Source organism: Berghia stephanieae, chromosome 11, assembly GCF_034508935.2.
Source record: "Berghia stephanieae isolate SIO BIC M18660-M18661 chromosome 11, UCSD_Bste_1.3, whole genome shotgun sequence".
In the NCBI taxonomy this organism is placed as follows: Eukaryota; Metazoa; Mollusca; class Gastropoda; order Nudibranchia; family Aeolidiidae; genus Berghia; species Berghia stephanieae.
In genome coordinates this window covers 9,141,584-9,169,003 of record NC_088370.1, presented here as the reverse complement: position 1 = coordinate 9,169,003, position 27,420 = coordinate 9,141,584, and the positions used below count along the sequence as shown (strand labels likewise).

The following is a 27,420-nucleotide window of genomic DNA, read 5'->3' as shown; positions in this document are numbered from 1 at the left end:
CAAATTATTGATTGATTTTTCTCTTTGATCAAGCAATTCCGATTCCATGTTTTTAATCAGACAGAGAAGCCAAAGGTCAAGTCGATGTGTATTGTGTATGAAATCGACTGACCCGAATTTTTCCAATTAATGTGAAACATCGAGCAGAGTTAGTTCCTCAACTGCAGTGTAAACAAACCATCTTTTAAATTGAGTTAGGTTAGAAATATGTCTTCTCTGAGGCAAGACATCGGTGGTCACGGCAGCAATGGGATTGTTCAGGCTCTCCTCACAGGTATTTTCTTTTGCGCATAAGATTTATTAATTTCTAGAGCTATTGGATAGATAAACGATACTTACCAAAGTTGAAGTTTGTCTGTTATTCTACAACACTGGTCGATTGTGAATTCATTTGAGTGATGAACCATCCATTTACCGATCACACTTTAAATTTTGAGCGGGCTACTATATGAGCCCAGATACTACCCAACTCTAACATAAACTGCTCATGGATTGTATGAATATGAAGATAATATAAATCTATCACCAGAACTAGAGGGGAGGGTATATTATGATAATGTAGTGTTTTTATACACCTCCGTTGACGGTGTATCTTAACGGATCGTTTTTATATACACCTCCATCACGCATGCGCATCCCACCCAACTTCATCAGCAATATTGTGTTTCTGTATTTGGACATGGCGAAAGTTATATTGTGACATTTGTAGGATGTTTTTGTCAATAAACTTATATAAAAATAATAATAATTTCAAAAAATCGAAATATAAAAGCAGAAAATAGAAGTTGCATTGAAGGTAAAATAAAGTTTTAGAAAGACCTTATTAAAGTGATGAACAGTCAGGTGGCTCCGTAGCGCAGTGGACAAGCTGTCAGGCTCTAACCTTGAAAGTACTGGGTTCGATTCCCATCATTGGAGACATTTTTTTTTTAAATTGAGAAAGAAATCATTTTTGTTGGGCTTTTTTCTCTTTTTTTTTTTCAAAAACTTTTGATCATCTTTTAAAAAAAAAAAACTTCGATTTTAATTTTCTAAAATTATTTATTTATTTGAGATCAGTATTTGTGTGCAATTTTTCTTTTTACTTTTGATTTTTTTATATTATTGTTATTATTCTTTAATTTATTATCATTGTATAAACGCGCATCAGTAATCACTAAGCAGCGTGCTAAACTACAATCTAAAACTATTTAAACCTCATGGACGTATGCAGCAACATTTTCATTAATTTACCATCACCGCCAACGGAGGTGCATAAAATCGGTGCTTTTTTGTACACCTCCAACGGAGGTGCATAAAAACGCCACCTTATGATAATTATGGTAAGGGAGGGCAAATGAATTCACAATCGACCAGTGTTTGTAGAATAACAGACAAACTTCAACTTTGGTAAGTATCGTTTATCTATCCATTCTACAACACAATTGGTCGAATTGTGAATTCATATGAGACTTCAAAGTCATATAGTAGCACGCGATGTAAAACGATAAAAACCCACAAAATATTATCGCTTCAAGACTAACTAAATGAATCGTAAAATATAATGAAATATCCGCTACATTATTAGTCCAAATCAACGAATCCATTATACTTAATGCATACCACCCTTTGTGGCAATAGGGTAAGGTCTGTTGTACGAAGAGAGTAATTGATATCCCGAGTTACACATGCATGCACCCTACAGAAACACCTCAACTGTAGCTGCCGTAAAATAGCCTGACTCCACCAAATATTTCAGTCAAAAGTGAAGGCCATGGTCATACCACCAAAAGTGAACAAATCGTTGATTTTATACAACAGTTCAACCAACAGGGTAGTATTTATGTTCCCTGGCCACTCCTAACAACAAAACACCAGTCGACGCAATTGTCTTAAATGACGTCAAAATTACATGGGAGTCAGACTATAATAATCATTCCAGTAACACCACAAGCTAATAATATAAGTCAAACGTTAGCATGTAGCAGCGATGATGGCACGTAGACAACAAGCAAGTCCTCTGGCTGGGATCTATCTGTTTTTATATGGGCATATTCTAATGATAATAGATTCAGTTTAGTACGAGTGGACAGGAATGAAATAGGATTACTATATTAGCACCGAGGATTGATTAATTTAGTCTTGGGTTCAGTGTAAAGTTGTTTTCTCTCGAGGAATATTTTTTTGATGGTTAGACCTCGGCTGTCTTCACCCGTGCATTCACGTTTGGAGAAGTCACACCTATAGGTGCAACACGCCAGACTATGGAACCCTCTTGTGAGGTTTCGGACATAGCTTATATGTCCAGGATTGATCATCCTTTTTCACTGTCATTACGACTCTAATGACCTAGGATGCACGTTGCTAATGAATATTAATTATATGGATAATTCTTCTTCAAACCCGTGACATCTGACCATGGCGTACTAAAAGAGTCATAGTAGGGCTATGCATCTGACTGATTAGATCAAGCCTCATAACATTCGCTGTGTTTGGGTGTAGTCATTCCGTCTATATCCCTCGAATCAGACCGCTCCAAAACTAAACCACACCCTTAGTCCCCGATATGGCCACACCCCTCATATTATGATTATGCCCATAGTTTGATGTGACAAATTATTGAAACAAGACTAATGTGAACCTCTGATGTTCTGTCCTGACGTAACTTATGTCATTTCCCGTGGATTCAGGAACATCCCTACCAGAAAAAGACGTGTGGAAATCACGTCTAAGACGTAATCAGTTCCTTTGAACCCCCTACAACAGGGGACTGAGGAACACTGATGATGCCGGGTTGTGCAATAATGTCCAACCGCGCCCTCATCGTATTGGTCCCCAAGTATGCTAAAATCTATTATCTAGCAGCCAAGTTCCTACAACTAAACAATCCATGAGCAAAAACACCTAAAACATATAAATAACTAAATAGAACTCATCAAAATCATAACAACAATATCATATAGCAGCTACTGAATAGCTATCAATTATATATATAAAAACGTAATAAAGATAAGAAACGGCGATGCTCGTATAATCATGGATAAGGCAGGGTGTTAAATGAGGCAACTTACTCTCAATCTCCAGACACAGTGATTATACAAAATTAAATCAATGTAACAAATTATTTAAAACACGATACACAATAATCCACTGAAATACACTCAAGAATTAAACACATCATTAACTTAATAAAAAATTACAAAAAGAAGTAAAGATTCCTACAATAGCTGGGTAGTATTAGTATTATAATTCTCGTCACCAATACGAGAGAGAGACCAAAAATGTGTGTGATCAGCTAGACGGAAAGATTCCAAGTGATCGGTAAATGGATGGTTCATCACTCATATGAATTCACAATTCGACCAATTGTGTTGTAGAATGATATATTTTCCCCCTTTTTGTTTGTTGCCTGCTTGCAATTCTGCAAAATGGCAGTTTTGAGGATAAGGATGTTTCTATTTTTTTTATTTATTATTATTTATTATTATTATTATTATTATTATTATTATTATTATTATTATTATTATTATTATTATTATTATTATTATTATTATTATTAGTATTATTATTATTATTATTATCATATTATTATTATTATTATTATTATTATTATTATTATTATTATTATTATTATTATTATTATTATTATTATTATTATTATTATTATTATTATTAATAATAATAATATTGTTGTTGTTTTTGAGAGTCTGCAAAAATAAGAAAAATAGATAAAATGCCTAGATAGATAAGCAAAATAATCAAGAAGTGAACGCTTTTGTTAAGTTAACATCTATTGAAATGAGAATTAGACTGGTTTGTGATTGTGTCTGTATTGTGACGATTGTTTGTGTATGTGAATGTGTGTGTGCGTGTGGGAGGGGGGAGTGCACACCAATTTCCATCCTATTTTTTATTAGAAGAAAATTCCATTTTCTCGTGAAAATTTCTCATATCCCTGGTACTGTGCTGGGTGTAATCCAAAATCAACAGTGCATCACTATACAGGTTAACATTTCCTGAGCTGTCTGAGTCTCTGGACAATCATGGACAAAGGACTCACCCCCCCCCCCCTCCCCTCTCCCCTCCCCTCCCCCTTTACAGAGGATTCCATAATCTAGTTGGAACAGATTTATTTAACTAAGAAGTGAAAGATACAAATGGAGTTACTTTACATAAAACATTAAAATTCTATGCTATGTGGTCTAATGGTATGACACTCGCTTTCAGATCAGACGGTCCTGGCTTCGAGCCTCGCTCAAGTCCGTGGAAAAGGCTCTTTACTCACATTCTCTCACCGTACTCAGGTGTAAAATGAGTACCTGGCCGTTAACAGTGTTGTCTCTGTCCGAAAAAATTATAATATCGCCTAACAGGCGTCATGTCCCGTCCTACATGTTAAGTGTTGGTGTTGGCCGGGGACCCCTTGTAAAGCGCTTTGACCATGTTAAGTGGATATTGCGCTAGATAAAAGCTCAATGTTTTTTTTTGTTTTTTTTTTTTTGTTTTTTTTTTCACTTTGTATCATCATCAGCACTGTACAATATATCAAATATCTGCTCTAGTCGCCACTGAAGAAAAAAGGATTGCTTTAACTCAGGTGGTAGAACACTTGCTTCATATGCAAGGGGACTGTGATCAATTCAGGATGAAATTTATATTTTCTTTTCGACCACCACCCCCTCCCCCAGTGTCCCCCCAACAGTGATTGGGTAGCTGAGTCTGTTAGAGTTAGATCTATTGGAAAAATACTTATCAGTAGACTAGCATTCCAAAGGGTAGCAAGCAATTTTTCTAGTCTGTTTAATGCTATAGAAATTTGGATAAGCTCTCCGGCTCCATGGGATTTACGGGTTGAGGGGGGAACTATTTTTACTAGGTTATCATCACACATTATATTCTTTTTTTTCTCCAGATCTGTATCAAATCACAATGGCGTACGCCTACTGGAAGAGCGGCAAGGAGAATGAACCAGCTGTTTTTGACTTGTTTTTCCGGAAGAATCCATTCAACGGTGAATTCACAATATTCGCTGGTCTTGAAGAGAGTCTCAAACTTGTGAAAGGCTTTCACTTCTCAGAGAGCGGTGAGTGTGCAGCATTTTTTGGGTTTTTTTTTTTTTGGGGGGGGGGGGGGGGGGGGGGGGGAGAGTGAATTTGATGTTGAAGAGTCAGTTTAAAGTTAGAACAGCATAACCCCCCCCCCCCCCCCCAAAAAAATAAATAAATAAAGAGAATAAAAGCAGGATTTGGGGTTTGTTCACTTAATTTGGAAAATCTACTCATTCTGCTTAGTAAAACAGAACTAAAGTCCATTAAATTCAAATTTTTTGTTATATCCGCAGAAATCCATGATTTTGGAGTTAGGGTAGGAAACTCCTCCTTTTAAAGAATTACATTTCCCCCTATCAAATGTATTGGCAGTGATAGACTTGATATGTGGTGGAACAAATAGGTGCAGCCTCCCACTCTTCAGAAATTAGCTAGAGTATCAATGATAGTTATCATCTCAATTGCTTTAAAAGCAGAGGTAACGTGGCTCAGCGGTACGGTCTTTGCTTCTTATCCAAAAGGTACAGAGTTCGACTACACCCCTAGCTCACTTTGGGGCGCTGAACTGCGACTGACGCCTGGGTTATTCCAGTCTTCCCTTGGAATAGACCCTAAAGATAAATTTTCCTGGGGATGAATAAAGGGAATTATATTTTTTTTCAATTTATTTTTATTTATTTAAAAGGGGGCTTAGTGGCAGTTCTTAAAAAATTTTCCTCCTTTTTCACTTTTTTTTTCTCTCCATTGTGCGGCTATGTGCTCTAGTGGTATCACACTCGCTTTCAGTTCGGAAGGTCCTGGGTTCGAGCCTCGCTCAGTGCATTGAGTCCTTGGAAAAGCACTTTGCCCATATTCTCTCACCATACTCAGGTGTAAAATGAGTACCTGGCCGTTAACATCATTATCTATGTCTGAAAATTTTTATTATTGCCTAACAGGCGTCATGTACGTTCTACATGTTGCGTGTTGTTCTTGGTCAGGGACCCCTTGTAAAGTGCTTTGAGCACGTTTAGTGGATAAAAAAAAATTAAAAATTAAAAAATTAAAAAAAAAAAAGCTCGTTAGCATTTATAAAAAAGCTCATGTTTTTCATATTCCTATTTGTAGACATTGAGTACCTGCGAAAACAGCTGTCACCAAGCACCGACCCAGCTTTCTTCGACTACCTGAAGGGACTGACGGCCAAGGATGTCACGGTGTGTGCTGTTCCTGAGGGAGAAGTGGTCTTTCCTCGTGTTCCTCTCATCACTCTGTCGGGGCCCCTCGCTGTCGTACAATTGTTGGAGACCCCCCTGCTGAATCTAGTCAACTATGCTAGGTTTGTACCTGTACAAAGCTGATACTTATACATAGTTTATTTCATTCTTTTTTATTACATGGGGTGGGGGGAGGGGGGATGGGGGTGAATTTGGTAAAATTCGAATTTTTGAAATATACATATAGATTTTGAAAATCAAATTTTTTTACAGGAAAAGTGATAAAAATACTACTACTACCTCTCTTTCCACCCCTATCACCCCATTGGGACACCCTACCGACTACCCACGCCACGCTAACGTTTCATTCATACTGCAACCATCATTGAGTACAGACGATACAAGTTATTTTGCATTTTACTTTATTTTATTTATTTTCCATGTTAATTTGTGTAATGTTGTGCTGACGATGGGTTTATACCCGAAACGTCCATTGTCTGTTTTGTTCCCATACGAAGCCTCTCCATTTTCATTCTTTCGTTAGTATTTTCACGATCACCGGCTTCAGGCAGCCCCTACCGTTTTCTAAAAATACTAGCAAATATTGTAATAAGAGTGACCCTTCAGAGCCATTGGGGACATCCAATCTCTGCTGGGTGGACAGGGAGGTCAGAGAAAAATTCTACCGTCTGTCTGGTTTTTATGTAATGTATTTTTATGTTTTCATGGGTTTTTTTTTTTTTTGTTGTTGGCTGAAGAAGGTTTTTTGAGCGCGAAACATTCAGTGTTCGGTATTTTGTTCATTTTTGAGGCTGTTACATTCAGTTTTGTTTATTGCTTTTTGTTCCCTATAGACACTTTTTGCTAGGGGAATTGATCGTAATGGTAGCTCGTCTGATCGGTAATCAGGTCTGAGGTTCGATCACCAGTCGAGGTAGACTGATTTTTTTGGGATGGTTATTTTCTTGTAAATTTCTTTCTTGCTTTGTCTGGCACCTTTCATACACACTTGTTCAGATCTTTATCTTATATTGGTGCCTGCTCCCTAGTTTTTTAAGTGTCTGTATGAAATATTATATGACATATATGAAATGGTAATCTTTATGTCATCATCATCAACGTCTACATTCCACCATCATCAGACAACACCACAGCGAAAAATATTTTGAGGAAAGAAATACAGGACATTCAAATTAAGTCACCCGATGCCGTATTGTTGGTCACTGGCGATTTTAACCAATGTAACGATTTTACTCTCCCGGGACTTCATCAATACGTGGACTGCGAGACAAGGGACAAAAAAACATTAGATTTATTCCTGTGTAATATTAAAAATAGTTATAAATGTTTACCCCATGCCCCATTAGGTTTATCTGACCACTGCATGCTCTTGCTACTCCCCACCTACCGCCCTGTTTTTAAACGTGTAAAACCAGTAAAGAAAAGTGTACAGATCTGGAATGGAAGTGTGTGTGAAGATTTGCGTGGTTGTTTTGAATGCACTGACTGGAATGTTTTTATCGAATCATGTGATAATGTGGATGAGCTGAATGACTGTGTGAGTGAGTATTTAAAATTCTGTGAACAGCTAGTGTCTTGTAAAAAAGAAATAAAATATTATCCTAACAACAAGCCTTGGATAACAAAAGATCTAAAACTTTTATTGAACCAAAAGAAATCTCTCTATACTAGTGGAAACAAAAAAGATCTGAAAACAAAACAAAAAGAGATAAAGAGGGTAATATCTAGTTGTAGAGATAAGTACAAAAATAAAATTGAAAAATGCTTTTCTTCTGGGATATACGGGACACGTGGCGGGGGCTTAAAACTGCTGTGAACTATAATCCAAAGCCCACGATTATATCAGAAGATATCGAAATTGAGACTTTAAATAAATTTTATTCACGTTTCGACACAGCAAACAAATTTGATATTGAAAATGAAAAACATAAATTAGACAGGGCTTTGGAAGATGAAATGACTATTGAGGTCAGTGAAGAGGAAACGAGATTCGTATTTTCGAAACTAAACGAGAGGAAGGCTGCTGGGCCGGATGGATTGAAAGGAAAACTATTAAAAGAATGTGCCCACCAGCTTTCCCCATTTATACACATATTTTTAACTGGTCCCTCCAATGCGTTTCGATCCCTGAAATTTGGAAAACTTCAAAAATTATTCCTGTTCCAAAAAAAAGAAAAACTTGAAACTATGAACGATCTCAAACCTGTTGCACTGACTTCAATAGTCATGAAATCTTTAGAAAAACTTGTTCTTGTTAAAATTAGGAATCAGTTTATGCCATTGAGTGATAGTCATCAATTTGCTTACAAACCAGGACGTGGCGTAGAGGATGCCATTTTGCTGTTTACAAACAACATCTACAGGCATCTAGATCACACTAGGAGCTATTGCAGATTGCTTTTTGCAGATTTTTCTTCAGCGTTCAATACAATGCAACCTCAGTTGGTTGTTCAAAAATTGACTAGTCTGAATTTAAACAAGTATATAATTGCTTGGGTTCTCGAATTTCTTACGGAGAGAGCACAATATGTTCAATTAGGACAAAACAAATCTTCCTGTATAACTACAAATACTGGTGCTCCTCAGGGTTGTGTATTGTCCCCTGTATTATTCACAATATACACGAATGACTGTAGAAGTCAAAACCTGAGTGTACCTTTAATAAAGTTTGCAGATGACACCGCTCTTCAAGGCCTCATAACAAATGGCAACGAAGTGGCTTATAGGCAAGAAATTGATAGATTTGTGTCTTGGTGTGATGCCCACCACCTAGAGCTTAACATAAGCAAGACAAAGGAGCTAGTGATTGACTTTAGGAGAGTGAAGGAACCGATAGAACCGTTAAAATTAAAGGACCAATTCGTCCAGCGAGTTCCTCACTACAAATACCTTGGTGTAACGATTGATGACAGGCTCAAGTGGGATGACCACTTGAAAATAATTAGGCATAAGATGTGCAGACGTACATATTTTTTATCAAAACTCTCTCAGTTTAGAATAGATAAAACCCTCTGCACATTATTTTATAGAGCAGTAATCGAAAGTGTTTTGTCATTTTGTATAACAGCTTGGGGAGGCAATTGCTTAGCAGTGGAAAGGAACAAAATAAATTCAAATATTAAAAAATCCATTAAACGCTATATAAATGATGTTGACGATGTAGATCTTTTATACGAGAAATTTTGTATAAATAAAATAACTAAAATATTAAATGACCAGTATCATCCACTAAGACCATCAATTATTATGTCAGAAAGAAGTGGTTGCCCTTTCTCTATTTCAACGAAAACAGAGAGACACCGAAAATCTTTTCTGCCGTCCAGTATTAGGCTTTATAACAACAAGCAATAATCATTTTATATAATTATTTCTCATTTTTACTTTTTTAAAATATACATATTAATTTATTAATTTATTTGTTTTGCAATCTTTTCAATTTTCAATTTATAGTGACAGTTTTAACTATTTTACAGTGTTGAAATTATTCATATTATAAAGCGCAGCTCTGGTTATGGAGCTACTCCTTTTTTATATATATACATCCTATTTCCATTGTATTTTTATCTTATGTGTAAATTATAACACGTCTGTACAAAAAATTTCCTTTTTGGGATGCAATAAAGTATTATTATTATTATTATTATTATTATTATTATTATTATTATTATTATTATTATTATTATTATTATTATTATTATTATTATCATGAAACTCAAAATAAATTTTTAAAATTTTTCTAAAAATGAAATGTTAAATCAATTTAATTGCTGCTACAAGTGCAAGAGCTTCGTGTTTTTGCCTTGTACTTATTCGGGTCTATTCGTTTCGGAAGTAGAAAATTCAGATTTTTATTTTTTATTTTATTATTTTTTTTTCCTTGAACTTTGCCATCTTGTGGGGGGCCCCGATAGCTCAATTGGTAGAACACTCACTTAACACACAAAACGGCTGAGATCGATCCCAGGTGCAGTTGAGTTTTTTTTTTTTCTAATTTCCCTGTCGACCCAACAGTGAATGGATAGCTGGGTCTGTTAGATCTGGTGGAAAGTACTTTGCAATATACTGGCATCCTATCCAAAGGATAGCAAGAAATTGCTAATGTCTATTTGACGTTGTAGAAACTGGGATGAACTCCGTCTCCATAGGTCTAATAGCTCTGAAAGGACTACTTATTTTTTTTGTTTATTTCAGTCTTGTGGCCACAAATGCTGCACGTTTCCGTCTTGCTGCTGGCCCCGATATTGTCCTCCTAGAGTTTGGCTTGAGGCGTGCCCAAGGCCCTGATGGAGGACTATCTGCCTCTAGGTATTGTTACCTCGGTGGTGAGTACTGTAAATACCACAAACGAAAATGACGTCAATAAAGTCTTTGTTACTGTTTTTAGACCACCGCCAATAGGGTGATTACTGGATGGATCAATGGCTAGCACCACTGCTTGCTGATCTGTCTCTCTCTCTCTTAGCCAGGCTGAGGGTGCCGTGTCAATTAAATCCTGAGTTTAGCTCTCTGACAATGGGATATTTTTATTCTCTGTTTTCATCTGTCACTTCTCTATGCCCTTGAGCCTTGGAAAAGGCTCTTTATTCACATTCTCTCACTTTACTCAGGTGTAAAATGAGTACCTGGCCGTTAACAGCGTTGTCTGTCGGAAAAATTATAATTAACAGCTTTATCTCCATCAGAGGAAATTGTAATATCGCCAAACAAGCGTCATGTCTCGTCCTACATGTTATGTGTTGCTGTTGACCAGGGACCCCTTGTAAAGCGCTTTAAGTACGTTTAGTGGATATTGCACTATATAAAAGCTCAATTTTTTTCCTTCTATATTACTCATCATTTTACCCTGTAAATGTCCATACTCCTCGCCTGGCTCCAAGTTGTCCAAACTGAAGCATTTTCCATGTGACTATTGTTGATATTGTTATTTATTCTTCAAGCTTCAAACATTTCTTCTTCTTCTTCTTCTTCTTCTTCTTCTTCTTCTTCTTCTTCTTCTTCTTCTTCTTCTTCTTCTTAACTTGATCGTTTAGGCCTTTGTAGCGGGTGGTTGGATGGGAGCATCACCCTTGAATCATATACCTATGATGCTCGCATGGGTGTACGATCCGATAGTGATGTCGTTTCTTCTTCTCTTTACTAGCCTATCCTGCTTCTTTGGTTTGTGATTGTATTTTTGACAGGGGATATTTTTTTTTCTGTAAATCTTCTGCCTGTTTGTTCTTGGTTATTTATAATTTAGCTTATGATATCTTTAGGTTATGATTTTGATTTACATTTGTACTATTTTTGTTAGATTGCTTGTTTTTTTTTTTGTTTCAGCGGTCTCTCATATAACCTCAATTGTGTTGGAAGAGACCTAAAGCAACAAACAAACAAAAAAAAATCTCTCATATAACCTCAATTGTGTTGGAAGAGACCTAAAGCAACAAACAAACAAAAAAAAAAATCTCTCATATAACCTCAATTGTGTTGGAAGAGACCTAAAGCAACAAACAAACAAACAAAAAAAAATCTCTCATATAACCTCAATTGTGTTGGAAGAGACCTAAAGCAACAAACAAACAAAAAAAAATCTCTCATATAACCTCAATTGTGTTGGAAGAGACCTAAAGCAACAAACAAACAAAAAAAAAATCTTTCATATAACCTCAATTGTGTTGGAAGAGACCTAAAGCAACAAACAAACAAAAAAAAAATCTTTCATATAACCTCAATTGTGTTGGAAGAGACCTAAAGCAACAAACAAACAAAAAAAAAAAATAAAAAATAACAAATAGGCCTTTGTAAAATATTTGTTACTTTGTCACGGTTTCTTCTCTGTTTTAGTGGTCCGAGATTAATATCAGTCATATTTTTTTATCTTTGTGTTTTTTTGTTTTATAAAGTTCACTAATCTGTTTTGTATTTGTTTTGATTTCTACAAATGATAATTTTCAATCATGGGATCTCTGAAATGTTTGCCCAGGTTTTGATGGGACCAGTAATGTATTGGCAGGGAAGATGTTTGGTATTCCTGTCAAAGGCACCCATGCCCACGCGTTCATCACTTCCTACACAGGCCTGGACCAGATCAAGCATAGGGTATGTCGTACACACACACACACACACACACACACACACACACACACACATGCTATTCTTTATCAGATATTTGACCTATTGGAGTGCTGTCAACCTTACATAAAAAATATGCATCTCAGATTATAACGTTTAAGGTAGTTTTGTGTGTTGATACGTTATATTTGTGCAGCTATGTGGTCTTGTGGTATGACACTCGCTTTCGGATCGGAAGGTCCTGGGTTCGAATTCCACTCGGTGTATAGTTGAATCTTTGGAAAATGCTCTTTACTCGCATTCTCTCACCGTACTCGGGTGTAAAATAAGTACCTGGCCGTTAACAGCATTGTCTCAGTTGGAAAAAATTGTAATATCGCCTGACAGTTGTCATGTGTCATTCTCCATGTCACGTGTTGCTGTAGGTCAGGGACCCTTTGAAAAATGCTTTGAGCATGTTTAGTGGATATTGCGCTATATAAAATATCTCTATTTTTATTTGATATTCAGCTGGCGGATGTTGTGAGTTGTTTACTAAACACATCGTTCAATAAAATTGCTACTATCGTATTCATGCCGATCATTAGTATTAGTACTAATCACTGGATTGTTTTTTCATAATTGTAACTGTTCTTTCAAAATTGACTCATTTTGGCTCTCCATTGTACACTTTTACATGGACCAGGGTTGGCAGCACTGATATTGTCTCAAAATTTTGTTATGTCGGGTGAAACCAACAACTACCAAGTTGTCCTTCAGAGCCATTAAGCCCAGGGAGCCGGGGTTTATCGAGGTTTCTATAGCAAGAAACAGACAACAGCAATCGCTTGCTACCAATTGGATAGTACACAAATCTATTGTACATAAAGTACTTTACACCAGATCTGACAGACCCAGCTACCCAATCACTGCTGGTTGGACAAGGGAGTCTGATACAAATATTGACTTCTTAAGGTGACCCCTTAACAATGCCATCCTCACATCTCTCATTCGTCCTTAACGTTTCATTCATCGTGTTTTGTTGATGAAGGGGAAACCCAAAATGTCCACATTATCTGTCTTTGTTGATTGAATTGAAGCCTCTAATCAATTTCCTGTTGTTGTTGTTGTTGTTGTTGAAAGAATAAGATGTAGAATAATTTAGTTTTGAAAATGTTTCAGATGCTGCCACCTGCCGATGGCGGTCCAGAAAAAGACTTTGTCCAAGCAACCCTCGACCACCTCAACAAATTGGCATCTGTCTTAGGTAAGGCTGAGAATCATGTCACAGTTACTGCCAAATCTCTATAAAAATCTACTGTATGCGGCAATGTTATGTCTTAGATATATAATCTATATGTGCGGCTATGTGGTCTTGTGGTAGGACTCTCACTTTTGGATCGGAAGGTCCTGGGTTTGAGCCTTGATCGGCGTATAGTTGAGTCCTTGGAAAAGGTTCTTTACTCATATTCTCTTACCGTACTCAGGGTGTAAAATGAGTACTTGACCGTTAACGACGTTGTCTCTGTCTGTCTCGTTCTACATGTTACGTGTTGCTGTTGGACAAGGAACCTTTGTAAAGCGCTTTGAGCATGTTTAGTGGAAATTGCACTATATAAAAGCTCAAGTTTTAATATAATGTAATATAATAATTAATGTTTACAGCACACAGAATCCACAGAGTGCTCAAAGACATTACACATACAAAGACAACACACAACACAAAACTCACATATACAATTACAACTCAAAAACCTGCCTGAATAGGAATGTTTTCAAAACTTTCCTAAAATTACTGAACTCAGGGGCTTCTTTGATTTCTTTATCTAATTTGTTCCATATTTTTGGGGCTGCAACAGACAAAGATTTTTCAGCCAAAGATAGTTTGCATATGGGAACAGTAATCAGTCATAAGTGTAAGTTGTAAGTAATATATATATTAAATATTTTTTATTTCCTTTTTTTTTGTCTCCTCTCCAGATTTCCTACCTGATCAAGTCCATAGAGGCGAAATGGCTGCCTTCATCTCCTATGCCCAAGCCTTTCCACACGACATGCTGGCTCTTGTGGATACATACGATGTGTTAAGGTAAGGCTGAAGACTGTTCAATGTACTTTACAAGGGGTTCTTGATTTGCTCTGGCCCAGGCTAGAATCCTTGACTGAGAGGGAAACAGTTCAAATGTACAGGATTAGTTTTGGGAGATGATTTTTTTATCTTTCAGGTAATTCATCTCTCTGTTAAAAGTAATAAACAAAAAACAACAGTACCTACATCTTCAAAAAAGAAGAAAAAACCAGACACAGAAAATTTTGGGATTAAAGCCCTTCCTCTGCCAACAACAACCTTCCCCCCCCCCCCCCTCCCAATAAAACAACATAAATACATTACTTAAAGACCAGATAGACGGCAAGAAATATTTAGCACATCCTTTCTGTTTTGTGCTCTTACAGTTTTTCGTTTGAACATATTTTGTAACTGTGTTTTCTATCCACCTATATCTGTTTTCCAACTTTCATTCTGTCTTTGTCTTGGAATGGGATTACTTGGTTTTGTCCTGGCCCTGGCTGGGAGGGAGACAGTCAAATGTATAGTTAGTTTTGGGAGATGATATTTTTTGTCTTGTAAATAATCTCTCTGTTATGTACTGTATTATGTTTTGTTTACATATTATGTACGATTTGTAAACATTTGAGTGTGTTCCTCTAAGTGGGGACCTGTGCTTGTGTCTGGACAAGACTTTTAGGCAATCTCAAACAAAGTACTTTGATAGTGTGCTCTTGGAATCTACATCTGTTTCCTCTTTGAACCAATTCCCCTTTGTCTTACCTTTTCTTGGGTGCTTTAATTATAATTATAGAACGTTTAACTATCCCATTCTCTTCCTTCTTACTGGCGCTAATATGACCTTAATGTGTTGCAAGTGCTGTAAAACCCTTAAAATGCAAACAAAAACAATGTTTTTTTTTATTATGTGCATGCATCTGGATGACCTTTGTGTGTGTGTGTGTGTGTGTGTGTGTGTGTATTAATTTCTTTCTTTTTCATCAGATCTGGTGTACCAAATTTCTGCGCAGTGGCTTTATCCCTCCATGATTTCGGTTACCGTGGGAAAGGCATTCGCTTGGACAGCGGTGATCTGTCCTACCTGTCCAAACTGACCAAGTCTGCGTTTGAGAAGGTCAGTGTGGCGTTTGGTCTGGCCTGGTTCAAGGACCTCATGATTATCGCCAGCAACGACATCAACGAGGACACCATTCACTCCCTGAACCAGCAGGTGATCCTTGAATTTGTAAATAGAGAAATATATAAATGAAGGAATAAATATATAAATAAATAGATAGATAAGTAAATATTATTAAATAAATAAATAAATATATATGAATAGATAAATGAATAAATAAAAATAAATACATTAATTAATAAATAGGTATCAACAAATAAATTTTTTAAAATTAAAAATAGAAAAATAAATAAATAAATAATTCGATAAATAAACAAAAAACGATGAAGAAAATTGTGTGTTGGTTTTGATATTGTGCTGAACAGAAATGTTTTTGATGGTCTCAAATTACTTGGCTCCTTGACAATAGTTTATGTTTATCTGTGTATATTTTGTAACAGGGTCATACCATCAATTGCTTTGGTATTGGAACGCATCTTGTAACCTGTCAGAAACAGCCTGCGCTAGGATGTGTCTATAAGGTGTGGTTATCATCATTGTTTTGATCATCATCATCGTCATCATCATCATCATCATTATTTTCATTTTATTATTATTCCTGTGATTCTAAACAAAAACCTCACAACACTTGGACAAAGCATTAGTCTCATAACGGCAGGGGACCTTGAAAATCTGAGAACCCTAGCAGAGGACCGGCAATATTGGAGACACCTCACACAGGAAATACTGGAAACAGCCAAGGCGACCCGATCTTTCGGTCGAGACGCGAAAGGCATCTAAGTCAAGTCAAGTATTATTATTATTATTATTATTATTAATGTTATTATTATTATTATTATTATTATTATTATTATTATTATTATTATTATTATTATTATTATTATTATTATTATTATTATTATTATTATTGTTATTATTATTATTCAGATCCCGAGGAGCTGTAGTTTATCCCAGTTTTTAAAGTGTGAGACAGACAATATCTATTGCTTGCGACCCTTTGGATAGGGTGCTAGTCTCTTGTAAAGAGTGCTTTCAACCAGATCTAACAGACCTAGCTACCCAATCACTGCTGGGTGGACAAGTGGGTTAAAAAAAAAATGTCTCAACTGCACCCGAGATCGATCTCGATCTCTTTGCTTGTGAAGCGAGTACGTGCTCTACCAACTGAGCTATCAGGACCCCATTATCCATAGTAGTAGTAGTAGCGTATGGCTACACCTCCAGATTATGTTTGTCGATCCATGATGTCAGGTCATCTCCGGCTTCAAAGATTGTTTCGTACCCCCCTTCTAATATTTTTACTGGGCATTGCATGACCAGATGATCGATGGTTTGACGTGCCCCTTTGCAGTATTGGCAGATTGGCGAGTTAATGAGTCTCCATCAATAGAGGATTTCTTTGCTGCGACCATGGTTGGTTCTATCGAAAGAAAACACTGGGTCACCGCGAACCGACTTAGAACCAACCATGGTCGCAGCAAAGAAATCCTCTTAGTCGGTTTGCGGTGACCCAGTGTTTTCTTTTTGCTGTTTTAAAGTCAGGAAGGAGCAGAGTGGGGTTGGTAATGAATTGTCCATTTTTTGGCAGGTTTGATTGCCATTCATTGGCCCAGGCAGTTATGATGTCAAGGTTTTCTATTATCTATTATTTCCCATTATCCGTGTACTAAGTCTTATCAATTGTCTTTCCCAGCTGGTGGAAATCAACTACAAACCTCGAATCAAACTGAGTGAGGACATTGAGAAAGTGACCATCCCTGGACGGAAGAGTATCTACCGGTTATTTGGAGTAGACGGTAGGTCGGTCTAACAGGAGACTTGGTCTGTATGAAGAGGAAATTTGGTTCTGTATGGCTTGCTTGAGGAAAAAAACAAGAACAGAGAGGCGTGTTGTAGCCTCCATGATTGCTCTTTATAAATGTTCATGATTTATTTCATGACAAAGTGTGTATGAAACAGTGCCAGTGCCAGATAAAGCAAGAAAAAAACAATACAAGAAAAAAACCCATCTTTTCATTAATAAAAAAAACAAAACAAAACAACTTTCCAGATACTACCAAAATCTAGAGGTGCCTAAATGAGTCAATAAAATGTATAGTAAAATAAAGGGAGTAGAAATGACTGTTATAAAAGATACCACACAAAGTAAACAACGTTTCGGCCTTTGGTCTTCTTCAGGTAAACAAGAAGGCCAAATGTAGAAACGTCTTTCACTTTGTTTTGTATCTTTTATAAGAGGCATTTTACTCCCTTTATTTTAATAATAATTATATGTTTTTATTGTCCTCAAAATAGTGGCAATTTGTCATTTGGTTACACATTTATAACAATACAATATTATAGAGAACATACATAATATATTGACATATATATACCTTCACCAATACACACTAGTAATATCATCGTCGTCATTATCGTCATCACCATCATCATCATCATCATCGTCACTATCATCATCATTGTCATCATCATCATTATCAGCACCATCATCATCATCCTTGTCATCATCATCATCATCATCATCATCATCATTTTACTATACATTTTTTTTCTTCTTTTCTCCAGGTACTGCCTTAGTGGATCTTCTTCTGAAAGGAACCGAAGACCCACCCAAAGACCAAGAGCGTGTCTTGTGCAGACATCCGATTCATGTGAGTATCGTAGATAGAGGGATGAGGAATAAAGGGGGAATAGATAGAGAAGCTTTGAGCAATATCCACTTGACGTGCCCAGAGCGCTTTACAAGGGGGTCCCTGACCGACAGCAAAACATAACCTGTAGGACGAGACATGACGCCTGTTAGGCGATGTTACTGTTTTTTTTTCAACAGAGACAATGCTGTTGACGGCCTGGTAATAATTTTACACCTGAGTATGGTGAGAGAATGTGAGTAAATAACCTTTTCCAAGGACTCAACTATGCGCTGAGAGAGGCTTGAACCCAGGACAGATCTGAAAGCGAGTGTCATACCACAAGACCACACAGCCACATCTGGCTGTGCGCATGTGTGTGTGTGTGTGTGTTGTGTGTGTGAATGTATGTATGTTTCAGAGGAAGAGAGGTCACCAAGTGTATTTTAAGTGAAAAAAAATAAAAGTTTTCATTGCTTTTGTTATTGACTGCAGAAGGGTTTTGAGCCCAAAACGTTACTTGTTTTGGTATTAGGTTCATTTTCGAAGTTCTATTTATTTTTGTTCATGACTTCTTCATTCCAGGAGTCCAAGAGAGCGTATGTGACCCCAGCCTTTATCAGACTCTTGCAAAAAACCTACTGGAAAGACGGAAAGGTAAAAATTGTCATCAATGCTATTTGTTGCACCACCTTCTCAAACCTTGAAAACTGGGTGGGGTGTCCGACCTCCCATAGTGGGGCAGGGGGGTACTTGCTGTGTCTTCTATACCCCGAAATCTGTTTTCCAATTGCATTCTGTCTTTGTCTCGGAATGAGATTACTTAGTTTTTTCATGACTCTGGCTGAGAGGGAAGCAGTCGAATGTATAGTTAGAGTTTTGGGAGATGATAATTTATTTAATTGTAAATCATCTCTCTGTTATGTAGTTAATAAAAAAAATGTTAACAAATGATTTGTAAACATTTGAGTGTATTCCTCTTAGTTGGGACCTGTGCTTGTGTCTGTATGAGACTTTTAGCATCTCAAACTAAGTACTTTGATAGTGTGCTCTTGGAATCTACATTTGTTTCCTATTTGAACCATATCCCCTTTGTCTTACCTTTTCTTGTGTGCTTTAATTGTAATTCTAGAACTTTTTAGTAGCATCCCGTTTTTGTCCTTTTTACTGGTGCCTATATGACCTTAATGTGTTGCGAGCCCTGTAAAACCCTTAATAAAAAATACCAAAATACAAAAAAAAATAATTGAATAATAATAAATAATAATAAATGGCATTTGTATAGAACCTTACTCCGATTTCATCAGGCTCTAGGCACTTAAAAACACAGTATCATATCGAGGTGCTCTGTGGAGTCTTTTGCTTTCACATGGTTGGCAGGAGGTCACTTGCTGTGTCTTCTATCCCCCCTATGTCTGTTTTCCGAGTTGCTTTCTGTTTTTGTTGGAATGAGATTACTTGGTCTTTTGACTGAGAGGGAAACAAACGGTCAAATATATTGAGTTAGTTTTGGAAGGTGATAATTTTTTCGTTGTCAATCATCTCTCTGTTATGTATTGTAAATTGTTGTTGTTGTTTTGAATATTTATATAAGCATTTGAGTGAATTTAAGGTTTCACCTTAACAACGCCATTAACACATTTATTATCTCATTCATCTGTAGTGTTACATTTATCCTGTTTAGTTGATAAAGGGGAAACCTCTGGGTGGGGATCCTGACCTCCCATAGTGGGCAGGGAGGTCACAGCGTCATATTTTCGACTCTGAGCGCTACTTCAATCGCCTCACATCAGGCTGACCACCTGATACCCGATACCCTTGCTCTCGGGAAAAACGTAATTGACCGTGACACGATAGGTATGCAAGCCGGACGTTGGCGTGGCATGCGCGTGTGGTGCAACACTGATGCAATTATTTGCTTTGAAAATCCCTCTTTTGCACCCTTCCCCCCACCAAACCTTCAGAACGATTCATTTTATTTTCATTATTCATGTTATCACCAAGTTCAGATTTGTTTCTGTGTAATTTTTATTGTTTCTTGGTTTTCAACTTGGAAAATAATATTAGTTAAAATATGACTGCTTATCGCTCTTGGAATGATATCAAATTTGATGTGAGTGATGTGATTAATTTAATTAATAACTCTGGTTTGGATCCATGAAGTTTTAATTTTTTTCGTCATTCCCTATTTTGAAGTCTTTGTCTTTAATATAAGTTTTAGAATAAGTTCGCGATATGAGCGATTTAGGGATAAATGTTAAATATTGTTCGACAAATGGATGATGCCAAGTCTGCAAAGATAGATCATCATCAAGCCCTACTGCAACCTCCTCGTGGTGTCGAACGGTAACAGGTCAAGCTGGCCAACTGCAGAGGGCGACAAGAATAGGCAATGGCAAACCATTCTTGTAACTTTGCCGAGTTAACTGCATGAATAAGTCCAAAAAGTTAAACGGTGACAGCGTAAAGGGGAGCATGTTTTCACGGAAGACTGCTGCCTCGCTTGGTTGGGAGCGTGATGTTCGTCAGGTCACACCGAACCGTCAGCCAGTTACTAGGCGAAATAAATTTAACAAATGTGACAAAACCAAAATTGGGACATGGAATGTCAGGACCTGTGCCCAAAAAGGAAAACTAAACAACATTCTAAAAGAAATGAAACGGCTCCAAATAAATATTCTTGGCCTGGCAGAGATGAGATGGAAAGAGCAGGGAACCATGTCAAAACAAGAAAACAACACGACATATAAGATCATATGGAGTGGTGGAACCTCTTTCCAAAAAGGAGTAGGGATGATCTTAGACCAACAATCAACCAAATTTTACAAAGGGCACGTAGCAATCTCAGACAGAGTTTTGCTGGTTAAGCTAAGAGGACCTGTAGTTGACACCAATATTATTCAAGTTTATGCACCAACAGAAGAGGCGACAGATGCAGATATGACAGAGTTTTACCATTCACTAGACAAAGCAAAACGAATGTGTAAATCACAAGAAGTCCTTATGGTAATGGGGGACCTAAATGCTAAGATTGGCAGAGGCAGAGATGGTGACATAATCGGACCACATGGACTCGGAGACAGAAATGAACGAGGAAACATCTGGGCAGATTGGTGTAGAACAAATAAATTAATGATTTCAAACACCTGGTTTCAACAACACCCAAGAAGAACCTGGACATGGCAATCACCAGGGGACAGAGCAAGGAACCAGATAGACTTTATAGCAGTATCATCAAGATTCAGAAATGGCATATTAAATTGCAAAACCTATCCAGGCGCCGATGTAGACAGTGACCATGTCCCAGTTGTTTGTACAGTAAGGATAAAGTTTAAAGCTATTCAGAGAACAGCTGGTAGAATAAAGAGGGATTACAGGTTATGCAAAGACAATGGCATACAAACAAAAATGAGAGAAGAATTTGAAAATGCACTCATGATACAAAGCCAAAGTGAACCTGATAACGAAAAATGTGAAAAACAATTTGATATATTCCAAAAGTGTGTCAAAGCAACTGCAGAAAAGCATTTACCAATAGCTCAAATAAACAGCAAAAGGAATGGATGACAAATGAAATTCTAAACCTATTTGAAGAAAGACGAAAATGCAACAGAGGGTCTGCAGAATACCAAACATTGAACAACCACATTAAATCCAAATGCATCGAGGCACACGAGAACTATCTAGACTGGAAATGCTGCGAAATCGAAAGAGAATACAAACCCAACCCTATACAATACTGGGAAAATTCCAGAAGATCTCTGTAACTCTATTTTCATAGCAATACCAAAGAAAGCAGGTGCAGTCAGATGCGAAAATTTTAGAACTATAAGTTTAATAAGCCACATCAACAAAATACTGTTGCGTATAATTATCAACAGGCTAAGGAATAAGATTAACCCCGAAATCGCAGAGGAACAATATGGATTCCAACCTGACAGAGGGACAAGGAACGCAATATACCTCCTCCGTGTTTTAAGTGAAAGAGCTATACAAGTTCAGACCCCACTATACCTCTGTTTTGTCGACTACAAAAAAGCTTTTGATAGAGTACGCCACGAAGAAATACTAAAACAACTGCACTCCATTGGCGCTGATGAGAAAGACCTCAGACTCATGCAAACATTATACTACACCCAGCAGGCATCTATCAAAATCGGAAACTCTACAGGAAATTCCATTCCTATTAAGAAAGGAGTCCGTCAAGGGTGTGTTGCCTCACCAGATCTGTTTAATCTATACCAAGAAACAATCATGAGGGGCATAAATAATATGGAGGGAATAAAAGTAGGAGGTCACAACATAAATAATATAAGATACGCAGACGATACGGTACTCATTGCAACATCAGAAATCCAACTTCAAAAGATTGTTGACAAAGTGGTAGTAGATAGTGAAGCCAAGGGAATGGAAGTGAATATCACCAAAACGGAATGCATGGTAATACAGAAAAACCCCGAAAACAACAACACCTGCAATATAACGATTCACGGCGAGCAACTTACCAACGTAGAAAGTTTTAAATACCTAGGTTCAATAGTGACAACAGATGGAAGATGTAACCGAGACATACGAGCAAGAATAACTCAAGCCAAACAGGCCTTCATGGACCTGGGAAACATTTTGAAAAACAAACAGATGTCGTTCGGGATTAGATTCCAAGTCTTGAAGTGCTACGTGTGGCCAATCTTGTTATACGGATGCGAAAGCTGGACTACAAATGCAGAAACACAAAAGAACATTGAAGCTTTTGAAATGTGGTGCTTGAGAAGGATGCAGAGAATATCGTATACTGCACACAAAACGAACGAAGAAGTGCTAAAACAAACATACCAACAAAGGAAACTAATGCCCTTAATAGTGGATCGACAACTATCCTTTTTCGGACACATAGTAAGGAAAGATAAGAATGAATACCTGGCAAGTTGTGGAAAAATACCTGGTAAACGCGCCCGGGGAGACAAAGAAAAACACTCATAGACCAACTGAAGGGCTTCACCAACCTAACAATCCAAGAGCTGTTTGAAAAAGCAAGAGACAGGGAAGAATGGAGAGAGATAATTCATGCAGTATCCGAAGCCTGGACCAGGCATGGAACCTAGAAGAAAAGAGAGTTAAATATTCCCATTTGTGCTCAAATGTATTATCTCAATGTGTTCTCAGGGGAGGTGGGTAGGGGGGCCTGTGACAGGCTTGGAACAGTAGTAGTAGTAGTAGTAGTAGTAGTAGTAGTAGTAGTAGTAGTAGTAGTAGTAGTAGTAGTAGTAGCAGTAGTAGTAGTAGTAGTAGTAGTAGTAATAGTAGTAGTAGCAGTATTAGTAGTAGTAGTAGTCGTAGCAGTAGTAGTAGTATTAGTAATAGTAATGATAGTAGTGATAGTAGTCGTAGTGGTGGTGGTGGTGGTAGTAGTAGTAGTAGTAGTAGTAGTAGTAGTAGTAGTAGTAGTAGTAGTAGTAGTAGTAGTAGTAGTAGTAGTAGTAGTAGTAGTAGTAGTAGTAGTTTTAGTAGTAGTTATGTTTAAAATTTCATATTTGGATTATTGAAAATCATTTGTATAAAGTAAGATTTTATAAAATTGACAATTCCAAGATTATTGTGAAGCTAGCTTCAGTAAACCTCTATGCAGACTTTCAAAAAATTCAGTAATGGGATATAGATAACTACTTCAAGAGCATTTTTTGGATTAACTATGAACTTCGCAAGAGAAATTGAGGGTGAGTTATAATTGTAATAGTTTTAAGAGTAATATAAAACAAAAAAATCAGATGTCCATGGATTCATTGTCTTGTAATCGACACTTTAATTGAAAAGTGTTAATGATAATCAGTTTAAAAAATGACCTACATTTGTTTCGTTCTAACTATCATTCCATCATTCATAGACTACTGAAACTTGTCATGTCACAACCATACATCATTACTAACAGTTTCCACCCTACATGCTTTCAATGGCATGTTTTGATTTAACGGGAATGCCCAACTGTTGATTGCATACAATTACTATAACATGCATGTCCAGCAAGCTCGCCGTTCGTTTTCTCGCCGAAACTGGGTGAGTCATCACCTGGCACATCTGGCATCGCTTAACCGCGGTAGGGCTGTGGGGAGGCCGCGGTATTAAAGTATCGCAATTTGGACACTGTGAGGTACATGCTGTGTCTTCTATCCCCATTTTCCAATTATTTCCTGTCGTTGTCTTGGAATGAGATTACTTGGTTTTGTCCTGGCCCTGGCCGGAGTTCCTTGGCTGGGAGGGAAACAGTCGAATGTAATAGTTTTGAGAGATGATATTTTTTTCCTTGTAAATCATCTCTCTGTTATGCATTGTATTATGTTTTGTTTACGTATTATATTATGTGATTTGTAAACATTTGAGTGTATTCCTCTTGGGACCTGTGCTGGTGTCTGGATGAGACTTTAAGGTGATCTCAAACTAAGTACTTTCACGTTGTGCTCTTGGAATCTACATCTGTTCCCTATTTGAACCAATTCCCCTTTGTCTCACCTTTTCTTTTGTGCTTTAATTATAATTCTAGAACTTTTTACTATCCCATTTTGTTCCTTTTTACTGGCGCTGATATGACCTTACTGTGTTGCAAGCGCCGTAAAACCCTTAAAAACAAAAACAAAGGGGAAACCTGAAAGCTCCACATTATCTGTTTTCGTTTTTTAAATTGAAGCTTACACTCTATTTTACATTGTTATTTATTTCTTCGAGCTTCGAGCAGCAACTTTTACATTACTTTTGTTAGATGAATTATCCACTTTTTATTTCTTGCTGAAATGTCTGTATCAATGTATGTCATTTTTAACTCACTCAACTCTAACACCGACTATACCGTTGTTTATCCGGGGTTACTTTTACCCCATACCTATTTATTACATTTTTCTGAGACAAATTATAGGCGTAGTATCAAAGCTATTGTTATGTTGTTTTTTTTTCAATTTTACACATTAATGGTAGTTGAAAACAAATATCTATGCACATGCTCATTTTTAATACATTTTTTTCCAATTTTGAAAAGTAGCAAAAATCTCTAGAGGATTGAATGAGTTAAAATGCTGTGATGAGGGGGATGATTTTTTTATTTTTTTATTTATTTATTTTTTTGGTATTAACCCTCTCCTTACCAACTACAGGAAAATCATCACGTTTGTTACGATACAATGGACATGTTTCTTAATCGGATTTGTTTTGTACATTACAACATTTTATGAAAGATCTTTGTTTTATAAAGCTTGTCATGCTGCTAAAAATATGTAAATCTAGTGTGTATGTATTTCTAATGAATTTGGGTGTAAAAAGTCAAGTTTTGTGTTCGGTAGGAATAACATTTCTGGAAAAATCATGAATATGGTCGGTAAGAAGAGAGTTAAAATCTAATTAATTTATTTTTTTGTCTAATCCAGATTTTGGAAGAAATGCCCAGTCTAACTGAACTAAGGGAGGTCACCAAGAAATCTTTAGGCACAATGCGACAAGATCACAAAAGAGCTTTGAACCCCACGCCTTATAAGGTAAAGTATTTGATTTACAACAGATTTTTACTGTCTTTATTATACTGTTTAAAAAAACTAATGGAGAAATATGTGCTGTTATGAATAGGCGCTCATCTATATTTTATCAGTATACCACTTTATTTTGGAAATTAACACAGATGGAGACAAATCTTTTTAGCCTCAAGTATCAAAAATGGTCTGGTAATAAAGTCTGTTGGTGTGCACAAATAAATCTGGCAACAGGGTGGCCAGATAGCGATTACCAGCAAATGCCCTCACAGAGTTTATAAATAATCAAATGACCAATCATTATGCCCTAGCAGATTTCCTATATAATAATCATTTGAGTCAACGGGTGGTGATAAAATTACCAGAGAAACAGTTAACATTGGGAACGTTGATCTGATAAGCCCTTTATTTTAGGACCAGAGCTATCAAGCAGGTGTCCAATGCTGTTTTGCTTGAATGGATTGGTTTGTGTGCGGAAGCATACCTGCCTATTATTACAGACCGTCCGTAATTGTTACGGAAGTGTAAGGACAATTACAGACTTACGGAAATAGAAGAAATATTACTGATACAAATGGTCGCAACGTTTAATTAAAAAGTAATAATTTTTTTCTTTATTTACCGCATGCTCCAATAAAAAATCTCAATGCCTCGTTGGTGTTAATATATATAATGTGTAGAATTTATAGCAGATGTAGTTTTTACTTATTCACTGGACTTGATTTCTTATGATTATTTCTTAGTTTATTTTACATATATAAAAGGGTGTATCTATCATTATGTTTTGTTTGCTTTAGTATTACTGAAATTTGACCATTAATTACTGATGAATTTTATATTTCTTACTGAATTTGAAATTTTCAAGTCGGCAGGTATGTGGAAGGTGTTGTTATCGTTACGTCTGCCTATCCTTGATATATCAGATTTCAAGTCAATGATGTTTGATTTTCTACAGGTTTCAGTCAGTTCAGACCTGTACAGGTACATCCACGACTTGTGGCTGGAGAGCGCTCCCATTGGGGAATTATCTTAAGGAATGTAGTAGACTACCGTTTACTCAGGACTGCAATTTACTTGGACTGCCATCCATTTATTGGGACGATCATTTACTTCGACCAGCATTTACTCAGACTGCCATTTATTCAACTTACTTCGGACATACAAAAGAAAAAACAAACTTAAAAACAAAAAACAAAACTCAGCAAACAAGCTTTTAGTATCCAGACCTGTCTACTTGGAATTGAGAAAACTCGTTAACATTGTAGACATTATTATTATTACCTTGAATTAAAAATACCATTTTGTCCTCGATACAATGAAATGTAGCTTGAGACCCCATGATATAATACTAGCTCTCGCACCAGAACATTGTTTTCAAGATGTCATATTGAATATTAAAAGTCTTCATATAAAAGTCCTCTTGTTAGAACCAAGAATTTTCTAATGTTACGAAATGTTGAAATGTTCGTAGTGGTAGATAAGTTTGACTACCTATTTCTATGCACGCTTTTACCTTTTATGTCAATTGTCAAAACCAAGTATTACAAAACCAGTTTGAATTAATTGAATATCGTATTTGAAAGTGTGAAAACTTTAAATTGACCTTTATATATATATATGGGTCACCACGACATAAAACAGAATGAAGGAGTGGGGTCATATTTAAATTTCAGAATGGAAAGATTTTTTGTTCAGCTAAGAAGGATTATCTGGTTTGTTTGAATGTAGACTACATTCACATCTGCCATTCTCTGGAGAAAAAATAATAAAACTCCAAAAACAACACATTCTAAAAATTTTGACCAGTAAACTCGTCCTTC

The 27,420-nt window shown here is 36.6% G+C and overlaps 1 protein-coding gene across 1 annotated transcript; it reads left to right on the top strand.

Annotated features, from left to right (window-relative positions):
• Nucleotides 1–54: 54 nt before the first annotated feature.
• LOC144957288 (nicotinate phosphoribosyltransferase-like) lies at nt 55–26,894 on the top strand. Its single transcript, XM_078888389.1, has 14 exons — nt 55–274; nt 4,892–5,062; nt 6,135–6,345; nt 10,436–10,566; nt 12,210–12,325; nt 13,460–13,544; nt 14,258–14,366; nt 15,330–15,555; nt 15,903–15,983; nt 17,156–17,258; nt 18,028–18,113; nt 18,678–18,749; nt 25,502–25,609; nt 26,556–26,894. Exons 1-14 carry the CDS (start codon nt 208–210, stop codon nt 26,631–26,633), a joined length of 1,644 nt encoding a protein of 547 aa, XP_078744515.1. The 5' UTR covers nt 55–207; the 3' UTR covers nt 26,634–26,894.
• Nucleotides 26,895–27,420: the final 526 nt, after the last annotated feature.

Bases quoted from the DNA above. Each gene is read 5' to 3' on its own strand.
- LOC144957288 (XM_078888389.1), top strand. From the start codon at position 208: ATGTCTTCTCTGAGGCAAGACATCGGTGGTCACGGCAGCAATGGGATT. The intron at 275-4,891 runs GTATTTTCTTTT...TTTTTTCTCCAG, and splicing joins TGTTCAGGCTCTCCTCACAG to ATCTGTATCAAATCACAATG. The intron at 6,346-10,435 runs GTTTGTACCTGT...TGTTTATTTCAG, and splicing joins AATCTAGTCAACTATGCTAG to TCTTGTGGCCACAAATGCTG.